The 23,045-nt window shown below is 45.6% G+C and overlaps 1 protein-coding gene across 1 annotated transcript in view; it reads left to right on the top strand.

The window, feature by feature from the left end:
- The first annotated feature begins 209 nt into the window (after positions 1–209).
- LOC112238847 (ryanodine receptor 2) overlaps positions 210–23,045 on the top strand; it is a 38,555-nt gene continuing 15,719 nt past the window's right edge. Inside the window, exons 1-9 of the mRNA XM_042313127.1 lie at positions 210–401; positions 4,940–5,178; positions 6,193–6,280; positions 6,643–6,735; positions 7,568–7,738; positions 7,910–7,969; positions 16,730–16,864; positions 19,493–19,605; positions 21,492–21,588. Coding sequence (XP_042169061.1) covers positions 5,003–5,178; positions 6,193–6,280; positions 6,643–6,735; positions 7,568–7,738; positions 7,910–7,969; positions 16,730–16,864; positions 19,493–19,605; positions 21,492–21,588 — 933 coding nt within the window. The 5' untranslated portion in view covers positions 210–401; positions 4,940–5,002. The remainder of the gene's footprint in view (positions 402–4,939; positions 5,179–6,192; positions 6,281–6,642; positions 6,736–7,567; positions 7,739–7,909; positions 7,970–16,729; positions 16,865–19,492; positions 19,606–21,491; positions 21,589–23,045) is intronic.

The raw sequence follows: 23,045 nt of genomic DNA, 5'->3' as shown, positions 1-23,045 counted from the left end.
TGGGCTGGTACCACCAAATCATGGGCTGGTACCACCAAATCATGGGCTGGTACCACCAACTGAAAACGTTGGTGGCCCCAGTGACACCAGGGGAAAATGTTGGTCTGGATCCCTGAGCTGACAAGAGATAAGAACATGATTTGAAAAGACAATATTACTTAAACATTTAACATGAGCATCCCCCTCCCCCTGTCCTTCTCCTCAGGTGGTGCTGCCCATGCTATGCAGCTACATGTCTCACTGGTGGGAGCACGGCCCAGAGAACAACCCTCCAGAGACTGCAGACAGCTGCTGTACTCACCTCACCTCAGACCACATGAATAGTCTACTGGGCAACATCCTGAAGATTATCTATAATAACCTGGGGATCGACGAGGGGGCCTGGATGAAACGGCTCGCAGGTAGAGACACACCTTCTATCTACCACATGGTCAAAAGCACTTCAGCCTGCTTGTCAATGTCTTGGTTGTTATGTGTGTGTATGTAGTTACCATGACGTCATATGTCGTCAGAGGGGATCGTCAGCAATAATCATATATGCACATAGAATTGAATTCCACTGTTTGTACTGAAAACTGTCTGCCTTAGGAAGAAGCCCACTGTGGGCAGGCCACTCAGTAGCATTGAGTCAAAAGTAAATGTCATTGACATGTCTACCTCGGATCATTAAAAACAATCAAGCAACCCAGAAAAGGACTAAAAATAGCCCATATTAACATATGTAGCCTGAGAAACAAGGTCCATGAAGTTAGCTATTAACATCAGAACACATTACTATTCTGGCCATCTCTGAAACTTAAATAATTCCATTGATGCAGCGGTAGCTAAACGTGGTTATAGAATATACAGGAGAGATCAATAAGTTATGATGCAGCAATAAGTAGCTAAACGTGGTTATAGAATATACAGGAGAGATAATAAGTCAATATGATGCAGCAGTAGCTAAACGTGGTTATAGAATATACAGGAGAGATCAATAAGTCCTTTGATGTAGCGGTAGCGTAGCTAAACGTGGTTATAGAATATACAGGAGAGATCAATAAGTTATGATGCAGCGGTAGCTAAACGTGGTTATAGAATATACAGGAGAGATCAATAAGTTATGATGCAGCGGTAGCTAAACGTGGTTATAGAATATACAGGAGAGATCAATAAGTTATGATGCGGTAGCTAAACGTGGTTATAGAATATACAGGAGAGATCAATAAGTTATGATGATGCAGCAGTAGCTAAACGTGGTTATAGAATATACAGGAGAGATCAATAAGTCCTTTGATGGAGCAATAAGGTAGCTAGCTAAACGTGGTTATAGAATATACAGGAGAGATCAATAAGTTATGATGCAGCAGTAGCTAAACGTGGTTATAGAATATACAGGAGAGATCAATAAGTTATGATGTAGCGGTAGCTAAACGTGGTTATAGAATATACAGGAGAGATCAATAAGTTATGATGCAGCGGTAGCTAAACGTGGTTATAGAATATACAGGAGAGATCAATAAGTTATGATGCAGCGGTAGCTAAACGTGGTTATAGAATATACAGGAGAGATCAATAAGTTTTGATGTAGCGGTAGCTAAACGTGGTTATAGAATATACAGGAGAGATCAATAAGTTATGATGTAGCGGTAGCTAAACGTGGTTATAGAATATACAGGAGAGATCAATAAGTTATGATGCAGCGGTAGCTAAACGTGGTTATAGAATATACAGGAGAGATCAAAGTTATGATGTAGCGGTAGCTAAACGTGGTTATAGAATATACAGGAAAGATCAATAAGTTATGATGCAGCGGTAGCTAAACGTGGTTATAGAATATACAGGAGAGATCAATAAGTTATGATGCAGCGGTAGCTAAACGTGGTTATAGAATATACAGGAGAGATCAATAAGTCCTTTGATGTAGCGGTAGCTAAACGTGGTTATAGAATATACAGGAGAGATCAATAAGTCCTTTGATGTAGCGGTAGCTAAACGTGGTTATAGAATATACAGGAGAGATCAATAAGTCCTTTGATGTAGCGGTAGCTAAACGTGGTTATAGAATATACAGGAGAGATCAATAAGTTATGATGCAGCGGTAGCTAAACGTGGTTATAGAATATACAGGAGAGATCAATAAGTTATGATGCAGCAGTAGCTAAACGTGGTTATAGAATATACAGGAGAGATCAATAAGTTATGATGCAGCGGTAGCTAAACGTGGTTATAGAATATACAGGAAAGATCAATAAGTCCTTTGATAGAATATACAGGAGAGATCGGTAGCTAAACGTGGTTATAGAATATACAGGAAAGATCAATAAGTTATGATGCAGCGGTAGCTAAACGTGGTTATAGAATATACAGGATAGATAGAAATGTTCCAAGTGTGTGGTTGTTTGTCAGATCAATAAATATTTTTCGACGTAGGAATCACTACAAAACCCTCATCAATCTACACACAATACCCCATAATGACAAAGCAAAAACAGGGTTTTTAGAAACAAGATTCTTGGTGGTTCTGACCTTCTTCCATTTAAGAATAATGGTGGCCAATGTGTTCTTGGGGACCTTCAATGCTGCAGAAATGTTTTGGTGTACCCTTCCCCAGATATGTGCCTCGACACAATCAGTCTCTGAGCTCTACGGACAATTCCTTCGACCTCGTGACCTAGTTTTTGTTCTGACATTCACTGTCAACTGTGGGACCTTATATAGACAGGTGTGTGCCTTTTCAAATCATGTCCAATAAATAGAATTTAAGACAGGTGGAATCCAATCCAAGTTGGAGAAACATCTCAAGGATGATCAATGGAAACAGGCCATGAGAAGACGTCGCTCTGTTTTCTTGACATCTCGGTTGACCAGACAGGTCCTACAGGCTCTGATTTTGTAGCACCTGGACTACTGCCCAGTTGTGTGGTCATGTAGAAGGACATAGGTCAATTGCAGTTGGTCCAGAACAGAGCAGCACACATTGCATTTAGATGTACACGGAGGAAGAATGTCAATGACATGCATGTCAATCTCTCCCGGCTCAAAGTAGAGGAGAGATTGACTGCATCACTATTGGTCTTTGTGTGAGGTATTGATGTGTTGACTGCATCACTATTGGTCTTTGTGTGAGGTACTGATGTGTTTGACTGCATCACTATTGGTCTTTGTGTGAGGTGTTGATGTGTTGACCTCATCACTATTGGTATTTGTGTGAGGTATTGAGGTGTTGATGTGTTGACTGCATCACTATTGGTCTTTGTGTGAGGTAGTGATGTGTTGACTGCATCACTATTGGTCTTTGTGTGAGGTAGTGATGTGTTGACTGCATCACTATTGGTCTTTGTGTGAGGTAGTGATGTGTTGACCTCATCACTATTGGTCTTTGTGTGAGGTAGTGATGTGTTGACCTCATCACTATTGGTCTTTGTGTGAGGTATTGATGTGTTGAGGTGTTGATGTGTTGACCTGCATCACTATTGGTCTTTGTGTGAGGTAGTGATGTGTTGACCTCATCACTATTGGTCTTTGTGTGAGGTATTGATGTGTTGAGGTGTTGATGTGTTGACCTCATCACTATTGGTCTTTGTGTGAGGTAGTGATGTGTTGAGGTGTTGATGTGTTGACCTCATCACTATTGGTCTTTGTGTGAGGTAGTGATGTGTTGAGGTGTTGATGTGTTGACCTCATCACTATTGGTCTTTGTGTGAGGTATTGATGTGTTGACTGCATCACTATTGGTCTTTGTGTGAGGTAGTGATGTGTTGACCTCATCACTATTGGTATTTGTGTGAGGTATTGAGGTATTGATGTGTTGACTGCATCACTATTGGTCTTTGTGTGAGGTAGTGATGTGTTGAAGGTACAGAACTCTCTGTTTAAGCAGTTGGCTCACACAGTTCAGACTCTCATCGGTACATCGCAAGATATGCAATCAGAGGGTCTCTTCACAGTCCCCAGGTCCAGAACAAGAGGCTGGGAAATGCTCAGTATTAGAGACATGACTACATGGAACTCTCTGCCACCCCAGGTAACTCAAGCCAGCAATAAAAACCTGTTCAGAAACCAGATAGAAGAACATCTTACTGCACAACGGCGACTGTGAATAGACAGTCATGTTATATATCTTGTATTGTACCGTTGTATTATGTAGGTGGGTGACCTTGACCGAATCCTTGGCTTTTCCAGCAGGAACGGCTTATAGGGCCGGAGCCATCTCTGAAGCGTGAGGCAGGAGATGATGTAGTTTTCTGTGGTGTTATGTAGTGTTAGGTAGTGTTAGGTAGTGTTATGTATATTATATTATGCCTATGATGTATTTTATATATGTTACTTGTTGTTTTGTTTCCTGTTTGAACCTCAGGAAGAGTAGTAATTGGTCGAGAACAAATTAAATGCTAAAATTGCATGTTGATCGACGGGGAAGCCTGAATTGGTTGACCGGCAGGTGGGTGGGTGTTCAGAAACACAGCGGTTACCCACACTTTACTTGTCTTCAACCCTTCTATGCCGTAGGAGCATAGGTCACCCACATGACCAAGCAGTTTCCCATACTGGATATGTGTTGTTACTGCATGTGGTGATGATCATGTGTTGATGTCACGGGACACAGCAACCAAAATGCATTGTTTCTAAATGAAAACAAACTGTAGAATCATCCAGAGTGAAACACCACCATCGTTGTTTAAATTAGAAAACAAACTGTAGAATCATCTAGAGTGAAACACCACCATCGTTGTTTCAATTAGAAAACAAACTGTAGAATCATCAAGAGTGAAACACCACCATCGTTGTTTAAATTAGAAAACAAATTGTAGAATCATCCAGAGTGAAACACCACCATCGTTGTTTCAATTAGAAAACAAACTGTAGAATCATCATCTAGAGTGAAACACCACCATCGTTGTTTCCCACCAGTCTCTCTCTCTCTAACTGTCCTTCTCTCTTCTGTCCTCGCCTCCAGTGTTCTCTCAGCCAATCATTGGTAAGGCAAAGGGGGCTGTTGAAGACCCACTTTCTGCCGCTGATGGAGAAGTTGAGGAAGAAGGCTGCCACCGTACTGCAGGATGAGGAACAGATGAAGGCCGAGGGACGAGGGGAGATGTCTGAGGCTGAACTACTCATCCTGGATGAGTTTACCATCCTGATCAGAGACCTCTATGCCTTTTATCCGCTACTCATCCGCTTTGTAGACTACAACAGGTACCTAGACATTCTACTTCCTCCTCCTCCATGTTGCTGACTACAACAGGTAACTAGACATTCTACCTCCTCCTCCTCCATGTTGCTGACTACAACAGGTACCTAGACATTCTACTTCCTCCTCCTCCATGTTGCTGACTATAACAGGTACCTAGACATTCTACTTCCTCCTCCTCCATGTTGCTGACTACAACAGGTACCTAGACATTCTACTTCCTCCTCCATGTTGCTGATTATAACAGGTACCTAGACATTCTACTTCCTCCTCCTCCATGTTGCTGACTACAACAGGTACGTAGACATTCTACTTCCTCCTCCTCCATGTTGCTGACTATAACAGGTAACTAGACATTCTACTTCCTCCTCCTCCATGTTGCTGACTACAACAGGTAACTAGACATTCTACTTCCTCCTCCTCCATGTTGCTGACTACAACAGGTACCTAGACATTCTACTTCCTCCTCCTCCATGTTGCTGACTACAACAGGTACGTAGACATTCTACTTCCTCCTCCTCCATGTTGCTGACTACAACAGGTAAAGGACCAGTGGGGTAACTGAGATTAGTGGGTGGATCAATAAGCAAAGTGTTTTTTCCTCCAGTTGTTAAAGACGTGATTCCAGTTGCTGCTGTTGGTGTGACAGTTTTATCCAACTGAATGTTTCTGTAACTTGTTTATGCTCTTGTGACTGTTTTATCCAACTTAAAGTCTACTGTGATGTGTTTCTAGTGGTCTGACTGTTTTATCCAACTGAATGTCTTCTGTAACTTGTTTATGCTCTTGTGACTGTTTTATCAACAAAAGGACCAGTTAAAGTCTAAGCTGTTTTTTAATGTGTTTCCAGTTGCTGCTGTTGGTGTGACAGTTTTATCCAACTGAATGTCTTCTGTAACTTGTTTATGCTCTTGTGACTGTTTTATCCAACTTAAAGTCTACTGTAATGTGTTTCTAGTGGTCTGACTGTTTTATCCAACTGAATACTGTAACTTGTTTGCAATGTGTTTTTATCTTAGGGCCAAATGGCTGAAAGAATCAAACCCTGAGGCTGAGGAGCTCTTCCGCATGGTAGCAGAGGTCTTCATATTCTGGTCCAAGTCTCATGTAAGCTACACAGAGACAATGTCACATATCAATCATCACATCACTGTAACAGTTTCCAGGAAACATTTAATGTCTTAATCACTCTGTGATAGTTTCTACTGGTCGTCACCAAGGCACTCTGAGAGTACTCAGATACTCCTATTAAAATCCCAATCAATTCTAGGAATTCTTCAGCGTTTCTTTCTGCAATAAATACATGTTACATTTGCTTGCCTGGCAGAGAGAACTAGAAGACTGTGATGTATCTCTAGAGCGTTCATGTGTGTCTGTTCTTCTCCAAGTCCCCTGTCAGGCTGCAGGCTACATTTGCATAAATCCTTGGCAATATCCAACACTGAAATATTTGATTTCTTCCAATGCAGAATTTTAAACGGGAGGAGCAGAACTTTGTGGTTCAGAATGAGATCAACAATATGTCCTTCCTCATCACAGACACCAAGTCAAAGATGTCCAAGGCAAGTGATGTTATATAGATGGTACGAGCGTGACTTTTTATTTTTTTTACATTGATATGTACAATTTAGGTGTACTATGACTCTGCATAGCATATATAAGTCAAAGAGCTTTGTCCCCCAAAAATGAAAAAGACTGCACAGTAAGTTATGATGACTGAACATAATTAAATGGATAAGTTGTTCTTGACCTGAAATGTGGCTTGGTGTTCAGAAAGAACAAGAGAGGACCCAGGAGCCAGTAGTGAGACATTATAGAGAACCTACAGAGCCACACCTGTAGTGAGACATTACACCAGTAGTGAGACATTAAAGAGGACCTAGTGCAGAGCCCTGGGGGACACCAGCAGTGAGACATTAAAGAGGACCTATGCAGAGCCCTGGGGGACACCAGCAGTGAGACATTAAAGAGGACCTAGTGCAGAGCCCTGGGGACACCAGTAGTGAGACATTAAAGAGGACCTAGTGCAGAGCCCTGGGGAACACCAGTAGTGAGACATTAAAGAGGACCTAGTGCAGAGCCCTGGGTGACACCAGTAGTGAGACATTAAAGAGGACCTAGTGCAGAGCCCTGGGGGACACCAGTAGTGAGACATTAAAGAGGACCTAGTACAGAGCCCTGGGGGACACCAGCAGTGAGACATTAAAGAGGACCAGTGCAGAGCCCTGGGGGACACCAGTAGTGAGACATTAAAGAGGACCTAGTGCAGAGCCCTGGGGGACACCAGTAGTGAGACATTAAAGAGGACCTAGTGCAGAGCCCTGGGGGACACCAGTAGTGAGACCAGGTGGTGCTGCTGACTTGTTGACTTGTCACCTGGTTTCTCCCCTCTAGGGAGCCGTGTCCGACCAGGAGAGGAAGAAGATGAAGAGGAAGGGTGATCGCTACTCCATGCAGACCAGCCTCATCGTAGCAGCGTTGAAGAGACTACTTCCTGTAGGACTGAATATCTGCGCTCCAGGAGACCAGGAACTGATCGCTCTGGCCAAGATCCGCTTCAGTCAGGTAAATCACTTAAGTCTCTAATGAAACCGTAAGGTGTCTCTAATGAAACCGTAAGGTGTCTCATTGGTATTCTTTAACTCCCGAGTAAGTAGAACAGCCCAGATTCCATGGGCCCCCTGTTTGCTACAATCAACCCTATGAATCAGTGTTTCTTTGATGTTTTGTCAACAGAAAGACACAGAGGACGAGGTGCGGGAGATCATCAGAAACAACCTGCACCTGCAGGGAAAGGTGACCACTACTTAATTAATTAATTAATCTCAGTTGTGACATCATCAGCATGTACTCCCCATACTCATCTACACCATGCTACAGTATTGTGGTACTATACAACGTGGTACATACTAATCTACACCATGCTACAGCCTTGTAGTACTATACGTTGTATAAGCTGACTCGATACTTCACCCAATAAGAAGTAAATTTGGATGAAGTTAAGTATTAGACTTAAAAAGACAAAGAGAGGTTTCATTTGTCTTTCATAAACCTGCATGTCCCGTCTCCCTCCATTCCTCTAGCTCACCATCTCTCTCTGTCTCTCTGTCTCCATCTCACCGTTCTCTCTGCATGTCTGCATGTCCTGTCCACCGCCACCCTTCCTCCTCCGTCACCATCCTCAGTACCGAGTGTTCCACTTCAAAAAGCTGGTGAAGAAGTTGATCATAGTGATGAAGTGGATGAAGAGTCAGCAGGCCTCCAAACCTCCGGCCTTAGAGATGCCCGGCGGGCACAAACGTCTGGCTGGCACCCGCAAGCGCTCTGCCACTATGGAGAGTAGCTATACCCACCGGCCTCCCAGGACCACCCGGGCAGGCATCAAGAAAGCCTCGTCTGTGGATTATGTGATGCACCATGGGCACGGGCAGGGGCAGGGCAATGCCCCGGGTAGAGCCACTGATATCCTGGGCACGTCCAGGATTCGAGAGAGGGCCACCTGGGGGCCTTAGGGCAGAGCATGTATGGGTGTAATACTGCGTTGGTGGGTAGCCCATGATCCTCACAACCTTAACCCTTAACCCTTAGCCTGTAACTCTTAGCCTGTTTCCCAGATCTGTTCATCTAATCAATTAAAGAGAAATTGCAGAAAGTTAAAGGTCCGTTATGATATTCTGAGACAGCAAGTCAGTTAAGAACAAATTCATATTTACAATGACGGCCTACCGGGAAACAGTGGGTTAACTGCCTTGTTCAGGGGCAGAACGACAGATTTTTACATTGTCAGCTCAGGGATTCGATCTTGCAACCTTTTGGTTACTAGTCCAACGCTCTAACCACTAGGCTACCCTGCCACTACGATATATAACAAGGGTGTTAGAAAATGCCAGACAAGCTCAGTCTTCTAAATTGATCACTAATAATCAGAATAATTCAAAAGTGCTCTTCTCGACCATTGATGGACTGATAAATCCTACCGCAGGAAAACCTCTCTGTGAACTTTTCCGACGGCATATTTCAGAGATAAGATAACTAACGTTCGGCTGGGTATCAGTCAAGCAAGAACTCGTGAGAAGTTTGTTATGAGCCGTAGCCTACCACTCAAAGGCAATATGGATAGATTTTCTCTGGTTGACACAGACATGCTCAGGAAAGTGATATCACAACTTAAGTCTTTTGCCTGCCTTCTCGATCCTATCCCCACCACCTTCTTCAAAACAAATGACATATCTGAAGAAGTGCAAGCTATTGTTAATCACTCCCCTTTCATAGGCACTTTCCCCACGGCACTAAAAACCTGTCATGGTGAAACGCCCTTCTTAAGAAAAGTCATCTAGATTTTTTTTTCAGCTCTTAGCAATTTTCAGCCGATCTCCAACCTTCCATTCTTACACAACATTCTGGGGAAAATTGGTTTTCAAACAGCTAAATTATTTCTTAAGTGCCAACTGTATTTTTGAATAATTCCAATCTGGTTTTGGTGCCCACTACAGGACAGAGACAGCCTTAGTTCAAGAGGTAAATGATCTTAGAGCCGACACAGATGCCAAACAGCTCTCTGTCCTTGTACTCTTAATTGCTGCATTTGACACTGTTGACCGTGGTTTCCTTCTGGGCAGACTGGAGAGGTTGGTTTGACCTCTCTGGTTCAGGAGATGTTGGTTTGACCTCGCTGGTTCAGGAGATGTTGGTTTGACCTCGCTGGTTCAGGAGATGTTGGTTTGACCTCGCTGGTTCAGGAGATGTTGGTTTGACCTCGCTGGTTCAGGAGATGTTGGTTTGACCTCTCCGGTTCAGGAGAGGTTGGTTTGCCCTCTCCGGTTCAGGAGAGGTTGGTTTGCCCTCTCCCGGTTCAGGAGAGGTTGGTTTGCCCTCTCTGGTTCAGGAGAGGTTGGTTTGACCTCTCCGGTCCAGTTCTAAATTGGTTTAGGACCGATTTAACCGGTCAAGAGTTTTTTTGTCACTCTTGGTGAACATAGTACATATCACGGCGTTCCACAAGGTTCAGGTTTGGGTCCGGTACTGTTCAGTTTATATACAGGTATGTTACCCCTTGGTACCGTTATCAGTCTGGTACTGTTCGGTTTATATATGTTACCCCTTGGCAGGGTTATCAGTCTGGTACTGTTCAGTTTATATATGTTACCCCTTGGCAGGGTTATCAGTCTGGTACTGTTCGGTTTATATATGTTACCCCTTGGCAGGGTTATCAGTCTGGTACTGTTCAGTTTATATATGTTACCCCTTGGCAGGGTTATCAGTCTGGTACTGTTCAGTTTATATATGTTACCCCTTGGCAGGGTTATCAGTCTGGTACTGTTCGGTTTATATATGTTACCCCTTGGCAGGGTTATCAGTCTGGTACTGTTCGGTTTATATATGTTACCCCTTGGCAGGGTTATCAGTCTGGTACTGTTCAGTTTATATATGTTACCCCTTGGCAGGGTTATCAGTCTGGTACTGTTCGGTTTATATATGTTACCCCTTGGCAGGGTTATCAGTCTGGTACTGTTCAGTTTATATATGTTACCCCTTGGCAGGGTTATCAGTCTGGTACTGTTCGGTTTATATATGTTACCCCTTGGCAGGGTTATCAGTCTGGTACTGTTCAGTTTATATATGTTACCCCTTGGCAGGGTTATCAGTCTGGTACTGTTCAGTTTATATATGTTACCCCTTGGCAGGGTTATCAGTCTGGTACTGTTCAGTTTATATATGTTACCCCTTGGCAGGGTTATCAGTCTGGTACTGTTCGGTTTATATATGTTACCCCTTGGCAGGGTTATCAGTCTGGTACTGTTCGGTTTATATATGTTACCCCTTGGCAGGGTTATCAGTCTGGTACTGTTCGGTTTATATATGTTACCCCTTGGCAGGGTTATCAGTCTGGTACTGTTCGGTTTATATATGTTACCCCTTGGCAGGGTTATCAGTCTGGTACTGTTCAGTTTATATATGTTACCCCTTGGCAGGGTTATCAGTCTGGTACTGTTCAGTTTATATATGTTACCCCTTGGCAGGGTTATCAGTCTGGTACTGTTCAGTTTATATATGTTACCCCTTGGCAGGGTTATCAGTCTGGTACTGTTCGGTTTATATATGTTACCCCTTGGCAGGGTTATCAGTCTGGTACTGTTCGGTTTATATATGTTACCCCTTGGCAGGGTTATCAGTCTGGTACTGTTCAGTTTATATATGTTACCCCTTGGCAGGGTTATCAGTCTGGTACTGTTCGGTTTATATATGTTACCCCTTGGCAGGGTTATCAGTCTGGTACTGTTCAGTTTATATATGTTACCCCTTGGCAGGGTTATCAGTCTGGTACTGTTCAGTTTATATATGTTACCCCTTGGCAGGGTTATCAGTCTGGTACTGTTCAGTTTATATATGTTACCCCTTGGCAGGGTTATCAGTCTGGTACTGTTCGGTTTATATATGTTACCCCTTGGCAGGGTTATCAGTCTGGTACTGTTCGGTTTATATATGTTACCACTTGGCAGGGTTATCAGTCTGGTACTGTTCAGTTTATATATGTTACTCCTTGGTACCGTTATCAGAAAGCACAGCATTGATTTTCACTGCTACGAAGACGATATTTCTGTGTCACCAGAGAATGTTATGTCCACGGATAAATTATTCAACTGTATTAGTGATTTAAATACTTGGATGGCTCACAACTTCCTCCAGCTCGAGGTCCTTATTGTTGGAGCCAAAGCACAGAGAGAGAATCTATATATATATAGATATATATAATATGGCCTCACGTTTTAATTTACGGGCAATAAAGATAAAACACAATAAAACCTAGTTGTTGTTTTAGAATCTGAACTACATTTCAAATCGCATTTGTAATTTTGACCAAAATAGCTTTTTACCACCTGAGGACCATTGCCAAGGTGTGACTGTTTCTCTCTCAGGCCAATACAGAGAGACGCATCCATGCTTTTATTACAAGCAGGCTTGACTACTGTAATGCTGTCCTGTCTGGTCTACCCAAGAAAGCCATTTGTCAACAGCAAAACATACAGAATGCTGCAGCGCGGCTACTGACCAAGACCAGATGGAGAGAACATATTACACCTGTTTTAAGGTCTCTGCATTGGCTGCCGGTGGGTTTTAGAATACATTTTCAGATACATTTTAAGATTATTCTATTGGTTTTTAAATCAATCCACGATTGTTCACCCAATACATGTCAGACATGCTTTTGAGTTCTGTACCCAGTCGGTCCCTCAGGTCCTCTGGTTCTGGCCTAAGCCTAAGATGAAAAGACATGGAGCCTCTAGTTACTAAGCCCCCAGCCTCTGGAATAGCCTGCCTGAGGAACTGAGGGGGACCAAGAGGTATGGAGAGGCAGCCTCTAGTTACTAAGCCCCCAGTCTTTAGTTACTAAGCCCCAGCCTCTGGAATAGCCTGCCAGAGAACCTGAGGGGGATCAAGAGGTATGGAGAGGCAGCCTCTAGTTACTATGCCCCCAGCCTCTGGAATAGCCTGCCTGAGGACCTGGGGGACCAAGAGGCATAGAGATGCAGCCTCTAGTTACTAAGCCCCCAGTCTTTAGTTACTAAGCCCCCAGCCTCTGGAATACCCTGCCTGAGGACCTGGGGGACCAAGAGGTATGGAGAGGCAGCCTCTAGTTACTAAGCCCCCAGTCTTTAGTTACTAAGCCCCCAGCCTCTGGAATAGCCTGCCAGAGAACCTGAGGGGGATCAAGAGGTATGGAGAGGCAGCCTCTAGTTACTATGCCCCCAGCCTCTGGAATAGCCTGCCTGAGGACCTGGGGGACCAAGAGGCATGGAGATGCAGCCTCTAGTTACTAAGCCCCCAGTCTTTAGTTACTAAGCCCCCAGCCTCTGGAATAGCCTGCCTGAGGACCTGGGGGACCAAGAGGTATGGAGAGGCAGCCTCTAGTTACTAAGCCCCCAGTCTTTAGTTACTAAGCCCCCAGCCTCTGGAATAGCCTGCCAGAGAACCTGAGGGGGATCAAGAGGTATGGAGAGGCAGGCTCTAGTTACTAAGCCCCCAGCCTCTGGAATAGCCTGCCAGAGGACCTGGGGGGACCAAGAGGCATGGAGAGGCAGCCTCTAGTTACTAAGCCCCCAGTCTTTAGTTACTAAGCCCCCAGCCTCTGGAATAGCCTGCCAGAGGACCTGGGGGACCAAGAGGCATGGAGAGGCAGCCTCTAGTTACTAAGCCCCCAGTCTTTAGTTACTAAGCCCCCAGCCTCTGGAATAGCCTGCCTGAGGACCTGGGGGGGACCAAGAGGTATGGAGAGGCAGCCTCTAGTTACTAAGCCCCCAGTCTTTAGTTACTAAGCCCCCAGCCTCTGGAATAGCCTGCCAGAGAACCTGAGGGGGATCAAGAGGTATGGAGAGGCAGCCTCTAGTTACTATGCCCCCAGCCTCTGGAATAGCCTGCCTGAGGACCTGGGGGGGACCAAGAGGAATGGAGATGCAGCCTCTAGTTACTAAGCCCCCAGTCTTTAGTTACTAAGCCCCCAGCCTCTGGAATAGCCTGCCTGAGGACCTGGGGGACCAAGAGGTATGGAGAGGCAGCCTCTAGTTACTAAGCCCCCAGTCTTTAGTTACTAAGCCCCCAGCCTCTGGAATAGCCTGCCAGAGAACCTGAGGGGGATCAAGAGGTATGGAGAGGCAGCCTCTAGTTACTATGCCCCCAGCCTCTGGAATAGCCTGCCTGAGGACCTGGGGGGGACCAAGAGGCATGGAGATGCAGCCTCTAGTTACTAAGCCCCCAGTCTTTAGTTACTAAGCCCCAGCCTCTGGAATAGCCTGCCTGAGGACCTGGGGGACCAAGAGGTATGGAGAGGCAGCCTCTAGTTACTAAGCCCCCAGTCTTTAGTTACTAAGCCCCCAGCCTCTGGAATAGCCTGCCAGAGAACCTGAGGGGGATCAAGAGGTATGGAGAGGCAGCCTCTAGTTACTAAGCCCCCAGCCTCTGGAATAGCCTGCCAGAGGACCTGGGGGGACCAAGAGGTATGGAGAGGCAGCCTCTAGTTACTAAGCCCCCAGTCTTTAGTTACTAAGCCCCCAGCCTCTGGAATAGCCTGCCAGAGGACCTGGGGGGGGACCAAGAGGCATGGAGATGCAGCCTCTAGTTACTAAGCCCCCAGTCTTTAGTTACTAAGCCCCCAGCCTCTGGAATAGCCTGCCAGAGAACCTGAGGGGGATCAAGAGGTATGGAGAGGCAGCCTCTAGTTACTATGCCCCCAGCCTCTGGAATAGCCTGCCTGAGGACCTGGGGGACCAAGAGGCATGGAGATGCAGCCTCTAGTTACTAAGCCCCCAGTCTTTAGTTACTAAGCCCCCAGCCTCTGGAATAGCCTGCCTGAGGACCTGGGGGGGACCAAGAGGTATGGAGAGGCAGCCTCTAGTTACTAAGCCCCCAGTCTTTAGTTACTAAGCCCCCAGCCTCTGGAATAGCCTGCCAGAGAACCTGAGGGGGATCAAGAGGTATGGAGAGGCAGCCTCTAGTTACTAAGCCCCCAGCCTCTGGAATAGCCTGCCAGAGGACCTGGGGGGGACCAAGAGGCATGGAGAGGCAGCCTCTAGTTACTAAGCCCCCAGTCTTTAGTTACTAAGCCCCCAGCCTCTGGAATAGCCTGCCAGAGGACCTGGGGGGACCAAGAGGCATGGAGAGGCAGCCTCTAGTTACTAAGCCCCCAGTCTTTAGTTACTAAGCCCCCAGCCTCTGGAATAGCCTGCCTGAGGACCTGGGGGACCAAGAGGTATGGAGAGGCAGCCTCTAGTTACTAAGCCCCCAGTCTTTAGTTACTAAGCCCCCAGCCTCTGGAATAGCCTGCCAGAGAACCTGAGGGGGATCAAGAGGTATGGAGAGGCAGCCTCTAGTTACTATGCCCCCAGCCTCTGGAATAGCCTGCCTGAGGACCTGGGGGACCAAGAGGAATGGAGATGCAGCCTCTAGTTACTAAGCCCCCAGTCTTTAGTTACTAAGCCCCCAGCCTCTGGAATAGCCTGCCTGAGGACCTGGGGGGACCAAGAGGTATGGAGAGGCAGCCTCTAGTTACTAAGCCCCCAGTCTTTAGTTACTAAGCCCCCAGCCTCTGGAATAGCCTGCCAGAGAACCTGAGGGGGATCAAGAGGTATGGAGAGGCAGCCTCTAGTTACTATGCCCCCAGCCTCTGGAATAGCCTGCCTGAGGACCTGGGGGACCAAGAGGCATGGAGATGCAGCCTCTAGTTACTAAGCCCCCAGTCTTTAGTTACTAAGCCCCCAGCCTCTGGAATAGCCTGCCTGAGGACCTGGGGGACCAAGAGGTATGGAGAGGCAGCCTCTAGTTACTAAGCCCCCAGTCTTTAGTTACTAAGCCCCCAGCCTCTGGAATAGCCTGCCAGAGAACCTGAGGGGGATCAAGAGGTATGGAGAGGCAGCCTCTAGTTACTAAGCCCCCAGCCTCTGGAATAGCCTGCCAGAGGACCTGGGGGGACCAAGAGGTATGGAGAGGCAGCCTCTAGTTACTAAGCCCCCAGTCTTTAGTTACTAAGCCCCCAGCCTCTGGAATAGCCTGCCAGAGGACCTGGGGGACCAAGAGGCATGGAGATGCAGCCTCTAGTTACTAAGCCCCCAGTCTTTAGTTACTAAGCCCCCAGCCTCTGGAATAGCCTGCCTGAGGACCTGGGGGACCAAGAGGTATGGAGAGGCAGCCTCTAGTTACTAAGCCCCCAGTCTTTAGTTACTAAGCCCCCAGCCTCTGGAATAGCCTGCCAGAGAACCTGAGGGGGATCAAGAGGTATGGAGAGGCAGCCTCTAGTTACTAAGCCCCTAGCCTCTGGAATAGCCTGCCAGAGGACCTGGGGGACCAAGAGGTATGGAGAGGCAGCCTCTAGTTACTAAGCCCCCAGTCTTTAGTTACTAAGCCCCCAGCCTCTGGAATAGCCTGCCAGAGGACCTGGGGGACCAAGAGGCATGGAGAGGCAGCCTCTAGTTACTAAGCCCCCAGTCTTTAGTTACTAAGCCCCCAGCCTCTGGAATAGCCTGCCTGAGGACCTGGGGGACCAAGAGGCATGGAGAGGCAGCCTCTAGTTACTAAGCCCCCAGTCTTTAGTTACTAAGCCCCCAGCCTCTGGAATAGCCTGCCTGGGGTGGGGTGAAACTGTGGACATATTTAAAACAGATCTTAAAACATACCTTTTAACTTAGCCTTTTCCTCAGGGTGCTTGTCATTCGTTCAGTTCTTATTGTTATTCTTTAGTTGTATTGTTCTCTGTTTTATTGTCATTGTTTTTGTTGTTGTTTTTGTTGTTGTTTTCCTTCCCTGTGAAGCACATTGTGTTCCATGTCTGAAATGTGTTGTATAAATACATCTTGATTTGATTTGATTTGTGCTGAAAAAGCCAACTCGTATTTTTGGTATGCCGATGACTATAGGAGTTGGATAGAAAACCCAAACACGGAGACCAGGTTAACGAACCTTAACCCTCACAGTGAAATCACGTAGCCTTGCTTAGACCTCAGACATGCTTAAACATCCTGTTTCTCCTCAACCCCAATAATGTATTCTCTCTCTGTGTGTGTGTAGCTGGAGGACCCTGCTATCCGCTGGCAGATGGCTCTGTATAAGGATCTTCCTAACAGGAGCGAGGACACGTCAGACCCGGAGAAGACTGTAGAGAGAGTCCTGGACATCGCTCACGTCCTCTTCTATCTAGACCAGGTGGGTTCTGGGAAACATCAGGGTTCATTTAGGGCAATGGAAAATGTTTTAAAAGGTTTAAGTAACAGAACACCAGGCTGTCCGTCTCTCTTCCTGCCTGTTTTCTTTGGTTTAAAGTCACATTTTGAAACGTTTTGTCATGGAAAATGTTTTTCTCAGTTTGGTGCCTATTGAACATGACCTGGGTCTGAAGTCGTCTATAAAGGAATGTACTTCTGGGGACAACATTGGTATTTTATGATGCTGTGCCCTTTCCTGCAGGGCTGAGGGTCATCTCCACCTCAGCAGAAGGATGTTTAAATATCCTCATGAAGAAAATAGTTTGACCCCTAGCGTGTTATCCCAGATTGCTGAAGTGCTGTTAGAAATGAGTAACGTTGAGTTGTGTGAATCGGTTAACGTTGAGTTGTGTGAATCGGTTAACGTTGAGTTGTGTGAATCGGTTAACGTTGAGTTGTGTGAATCGGTTAACGTTGAGTTGTGTGAATCGGTTAACGTTGAGTTGTGTGAATCGGTAACGTTGAGTTGTGTGAATCGGTTAACGTTGAGTTGTGTGAATCGGTTAACGTTGAGCTGTGTGAATCGGTTAACGTTGAGTTGTGTGAATCGGTTAACGTTGAGTTGTGTGAATCGGTTAACGTTGAGTTGTGTGAATCGGTTAACGTTGAGTTGTGTGAATCGGTTAACGTTGAGTTGTGTGAATCGGTTAACGTTGAGTTGTGTGAATCGGTTAACGTTGAGTTGTGTGAATCGGTTAACGTTGAGTTGTGTGAATCGGTTAACGTTGAGTTGTGTGAATCGGTTAACGTTGAGTTGTGTGAATCGGTTAACGTTGAGTTGTGTGAATCGGTAACGTTGAGTTGTGTGAATCGGTTAACGTTGAGTTGTGTGAATCGGTTAACGTTGAGTTGTGTGAATCGGTAACGTTGAGTTGTGTGAATCGGTTAACGTTGAGTTGTGTGAATCGGTTAACGTTGACTTGTGTGAATCGGTTAACGTTGAGTTGTGTGAATCGGTTAACGTTGAGTTGTGTGAATCGGTTAACGTTGAGTTGTGTGAATCGGTTAACGTTGAGTTGTGTGAATCGGTTAACGTTGAGTAGTGTGAATCGGTAACGTTGAGTTGTGTGAATCGGTTAACGTTGAGTTGGTTGAATCGGTAACGTTGAGTTGTGTGAATCGGTAACGTTGAGTTGTGTGAATCGGTAATGTTGAGTTGTGTGAATCGGTTAACGTTGAGTTGTGTGAATCGGTAACGTTGAGTTGTGTGAATCGGTTAACGTTGAGTTGTGTGAATTGGTAACGTTGAGTTGTGTGAATCGGTAACGTTGAGTTGTGTGAATCGGTAACGTTGAGTTGTGTGAATCGGTTAACGTTGAGTTGTGTGAATCGGTAAAGTTGAGTTGTGTGAATCGGTAACGTTGAGTTGTGTGAATCGGTAACGTTGAGTTGTGTGAATCGGTTAACGTTGAGTTGTGTGAATCGGTAACGTTGAGTTGTGTGAATCGGTAATGTTGAGTTGTGTGAATCGGTTAACGTTGAGTTGTGTGAATCGGTAACGTTGAGTTGTGTGAATCGGTAACGTTGAGTTGTGTGAACGGTAACGTTGAGTTGTGTGAATCGGTTAACGTTGAGTTGTGTGAATCGGTAACGTTGAGTTGTGTGAATCGGTAACATTGAGTTGTGTGAATCGGTTAACGTTGAGTTGTGTGAATCGGTTAACGTTGAGTTGTGTGAATCGGTTAACGTTGAGTTGTGTGAATCGGTTAACGTTGAGTTGTGTGAATCGGTAACGTTGAGTAGTGTGAATCGGTTAACGTTGAGTTGTGTGAATCGGTAACGTTGAGTTGTGTGAATCGGTTAACGTTGAGTTGTGTGAATCGGTTAACGTTGAGTTGTGTGAATCGGTTAACGTTGAGTTGTGTGAATCGGTTAACGTTGAGTTGTGTGAATCGGTAACGTTGAGTAGTGTGAATCGGTTAACGTTGAGTTGTGTGAAGCGGTAACATTGAGTTGTGTGAATCGGTTAACGTTGAGTTGTGTGAATCGGTAACGTTGAGTTGTGTGAATCGGTAACGTTGAGTTGTGTGAATCGGTAACGTTGAGTTGTGTGAATCGGTTAACGTTGAGTTGTGTGAATCGGTTAACGTTGAGTTGTGTGAATCGGTTAACGTTGAGTTGTGTGAATCGGTTAACGTTGAGTTGGTTGAATCGGTAACGTTGAGTTGTGTGAATCGGTAACGTTGAGTTGTGTGAATCGGTTAACGTTGAGTTGTGTGAATCGGTTAACGTTGAGTTGTGTGAATCGGTAACGTTGAGTTGTGTGAATCGGTAACGTTGAGTTGTGTGAATCGGTAACGTTGAGTTGTGTGAATCGGTAATGTTGAGTTGTGTGAATCGGTAATGTTGAGTTGTGTGAATCGGTTAACGTTGAGTTGTGTGAATCGGTAACGTTGAGTTGTGTGAATCGGTTAACGTTGAGTTGGTTGAATCGGTAACTGGTAACGTTGAGTTGTGTGAATCGGTTAACGTTGAGTTGGTTGAATCGGTAACGTTGAGTTGTGTGAATCGGTAACGTTGAGTTGTGTGAATCTGTAACGTTATGCCTCTCCGTTTCCTCTTCCTGTAGGTGGAACATCCGCAAAGGAGCAAAAAGGCTGTGTGGCACAAGCTGCTCTCTAAACAGAGGAAGAGGGCTGTAGTGGCCTGTTTCAGAATGGCTCCCCTGTATAACCTACCCAGGTAAACATGTCTCCCCTGTATAACCTACCCAGGTAAACATGGCTCCCAGGTAAACATGTCTCCCCTGTATAACCTACCCAGGTAAACATGGCTCCCCTGTATAACCTACCCAGGTAAACATGTCTCCCCTGTATAACCTACCCAGGTAAACATGTCTCCCCTGTATAACCTACCCAGGTAAACATGTCTCCCCTGTATAACCTACCCAGGTAAACATGTCTCCCCTGTATAACCTACCCAGGTAAACATGTCTCCCCTGTATAACCTACCCAGGTAAACATGGCTCCCAGGTAAACATGTCTCCCCTGTATAACCTACCCAGGTAAACATGGCTCCCCTGTATAACCTACCCAGGTACACATGTCTCCCCTGTATAACCTACCCAGGTAAACATGGCTCCCCTGTATAACCTACCCAGGTACACATGTCTCCCCTGTATAACCTACCCAGGTAAACATGTCTCCCCTGTATAACCTACCCAGGTAAACATGTCTCCCCTGTATAACCTACCCAGGTAAACATGGCTCCCCTGTATAACCTACCCAGGTAAACATGTCTCCCCTGTATAACCTACCCAGGTAAACATGGCTCCCCTGTATAACCTACCCAGGTAAACATGGCTCCCCTGTATAACCTACACAGGTAAACATGGCTCCCTGTATAACCTACCCAGGTAAACATGGCTCCCCTGTATAACCTACCCAGGTAAACATGGCTCCCCTGTATAACCTACCCAGGTAAACATGGCTCCCCTGTATAACCTACCCAGGTAAACATGGCTCCCCTGTATAACCTACCCAGGTAAACATGGCTCCCTGTATAACCTACCCAGGTAAACATGGCTCCCCTGTATAACCTACCCAGGTACACATGTCTCCCCTGTATAACCTACCCAGGTAAACATGGCTCCCCTGTATAACCTACCCAGGTAAACATGTCTCCCTGTATAACCTACCCAGGTAAACATGGCTCCCCTGTATAACCTACCCAGGTAAACATGTCTCCCTGTATAACCTACCCAGGTAAACATGGCTCCCCTGTATAACCTACCCAGGTAAACATGGCTCCCCTGTATAACCTACACCAGGTAAACATGGCTCCCTGTATAACCTACCCAGGTAAACATGGCTCCCCTGTATAACCTACCCAGGTAAACATGGCTCCCCTGTATAACCTACCCAGGTAAACATGGCTCCCCTGTATAACCTACCCAGGTAAACATGGCTCCCCTGTATAACCTACCCAGGTAAACATGGCTCCCCTGTATAACCTACCCAGGTAAACATGGCTCCCTGTATAACCTACCCAGGTAAACATGGCTCCCACTGTATAACCTACCCAGGTAAACATGGTTCCCCTGTATAACCTATGGTAAACTGTAAGTCCCCTGTATAACCTACCCAGGTAAACATGGCTCCCCTGTATAACCTACCCAGGTAAACATGGCTCCCCTGTATAACCTACCCAGGTAAACATGGCTCCCCTGTATAACCTACCCAGGTAAACATGGCTCCCCTGTATAACCTACCCAGGTACACATGGCTCCTCTTGCCTTACCTAACTAACCCTAACTTACCCAGGTAAACATGTCTCCACGTGCCTTACCTAACTAACCCTAACTCTAATTTACCCAGGTAAACATGTCTCCACGTGCCTTACCTAACTAGCCCTCTCTTTCACCCTGCTCCACCCCCACATGTAAATTAACATATTCCTGTCATCTCCTGGTGAATCAACGGGCCTCAGCAGTACATCTTCAGAAAACCCCGTTCTGTGCAGTTTTATAAAGGATAACTGTCCAACTACTACTTCCTGTCCAGGACAGACTTCTCTCTCTCTCTCATTCATCCATTCACCTCTGATGACTTCTCTCTGTCTCCCACCAGGCACCGGGCGGTCAACCTGTTTCTACAGGGATATGAGAAGTCCTGGATTGAGACTGAGGAGCACTACTTTGAGGATAAGCTCATAGAGGACCTGGCTGTAAGTGTTACTCCATTGATAAGCTCATAGAGGACCAGACTGTAAGTGTTCCTCCATTGATAAGCTCATAGTCAACCAGACTGTAAGTGTTCCTCCATTGATAAGCTCATAGAGGACCAGACTGTAAGTGTTCCTCCATTGATAAGCTCATAGAGGACCAGACTGTAAGTGTTCCTCCATTGATAAGCTCATAGAGGACCAGACTTTATGTGTTCCTCCATTGATAAGCTCATAGAGGACCAGACTGTAAGTGTTCCTCCAGTGATAAGCTCATAGAGGACCAGACTTTATGTGTTCCTCCATTGATAAGCTCATAGAGGACCAGACTGTAAGTGTTCCTCCATTGATAAGCTCATAGAGGACTAGACTGTAAGTGTTCCTCCATTGATAAGCTCATAGAGGACCAGACTGTAAGTGTTCCTCCATTGATAAGCTCATAGAGGACCAGACTGTAAGTGTTCCTCCATTGATAAGCTCATAGAGGACCAGACTGTAAGTGTTCCTCCATTGATAAGCTCATAGTCAACCAGACTGTAAGTGTTCCTCCATTGATAAGCTCATAGTCAACCAGACTGTAAGTGTTCCTCCATTGATAAGCTCATAGAGGACCAGACTGTAAGTGTTCCTCCAGTGATAAGCTCATAGAGGACCAGACTGTAAGTGTTCCTCCATTGATAAGCTCATAGAGGACCAGACTGTAAGTGTTCTTCCATTGATAAGCTCATAGAGGACCAGACTGTAAGTGTTCCTCCATTGATAAGCTCATAGAGGACCAGACTGTAAGTGTTCCTCCATTGATAAGCTCATAGAGGACCAGACTGTAAGTGTTCCTCCATTGATAAGCTCATAGAGGACCAGACTGTAAGTGTTCCTCCATTGATAAGCTCATAGAGGACCAGACTGTAAGTGTTCCTCCATTGATAAGCTCATAGTCAACCAGACTGTAAGTGTTCCTCCATTGATAAGCTCATAGAGGACCAGACTGTAAGTGTTCCTCCATTGATAAGCTCATAGAGGACCAGACTGTAAGTGTTCCTCCATTGATAAGCTCATAGAGGACCAGACTGTAAGTGTTCCTCCATTGATAAGCTCATAGAGGACCAGACTGTAAGTGTTCCTCCATTGATAAGCTCATAGAGGACCAGACTGTAAGTGTTCCTCCATTGATAAGCTCATAGAGGACCAGACTGTAAGTGTTCCTCCATTGATAAGCTCATAGAGGACCAGACTGTAAGTGTTCCTCCATTGATAAGCTCATAGAGGACCAGACTGTAAGTGTTCCTCCATTGATAAGCTCATAGAGGACCAGACTGTAAGTGTTCCTCCATTGATAAGCTCATAGAGGACCAGACTGTAAGTGTTCCTCCATTGATAAGCTCATAGAGGACCAGACTGTAAGTGTTCCTCCATTGATAAGCTCATAGAGGACCAGACTGTAAGTGTTCCTCCATTGATAA

The sequence above is a fragment of the Oncorhynchus tshawytscha genome, unplaced genomic scaffold, assembly GCF_018296145.1.
Source record: "Oncorhynchus tshawytscha isolate Ot180627B unplaced genomic scaffold, Otsh_v2.0 Un_contig_10535_pilon_pilon, whole genome shotgun sequence".
Taxonomy (NCBI): domain Eukaryota; kingdom Metazoa; phylum Chordata; class Actinopteri; order Salmoniformes; family Salmonidae; genus Oncorhynchus; species Oncorhynchus tshawytscha.
The sequence above is the reverse complement of the archived record's forward strand: the minus strand, read 5'-3'. Positions and strand labels throughout refer to the sequence as shown.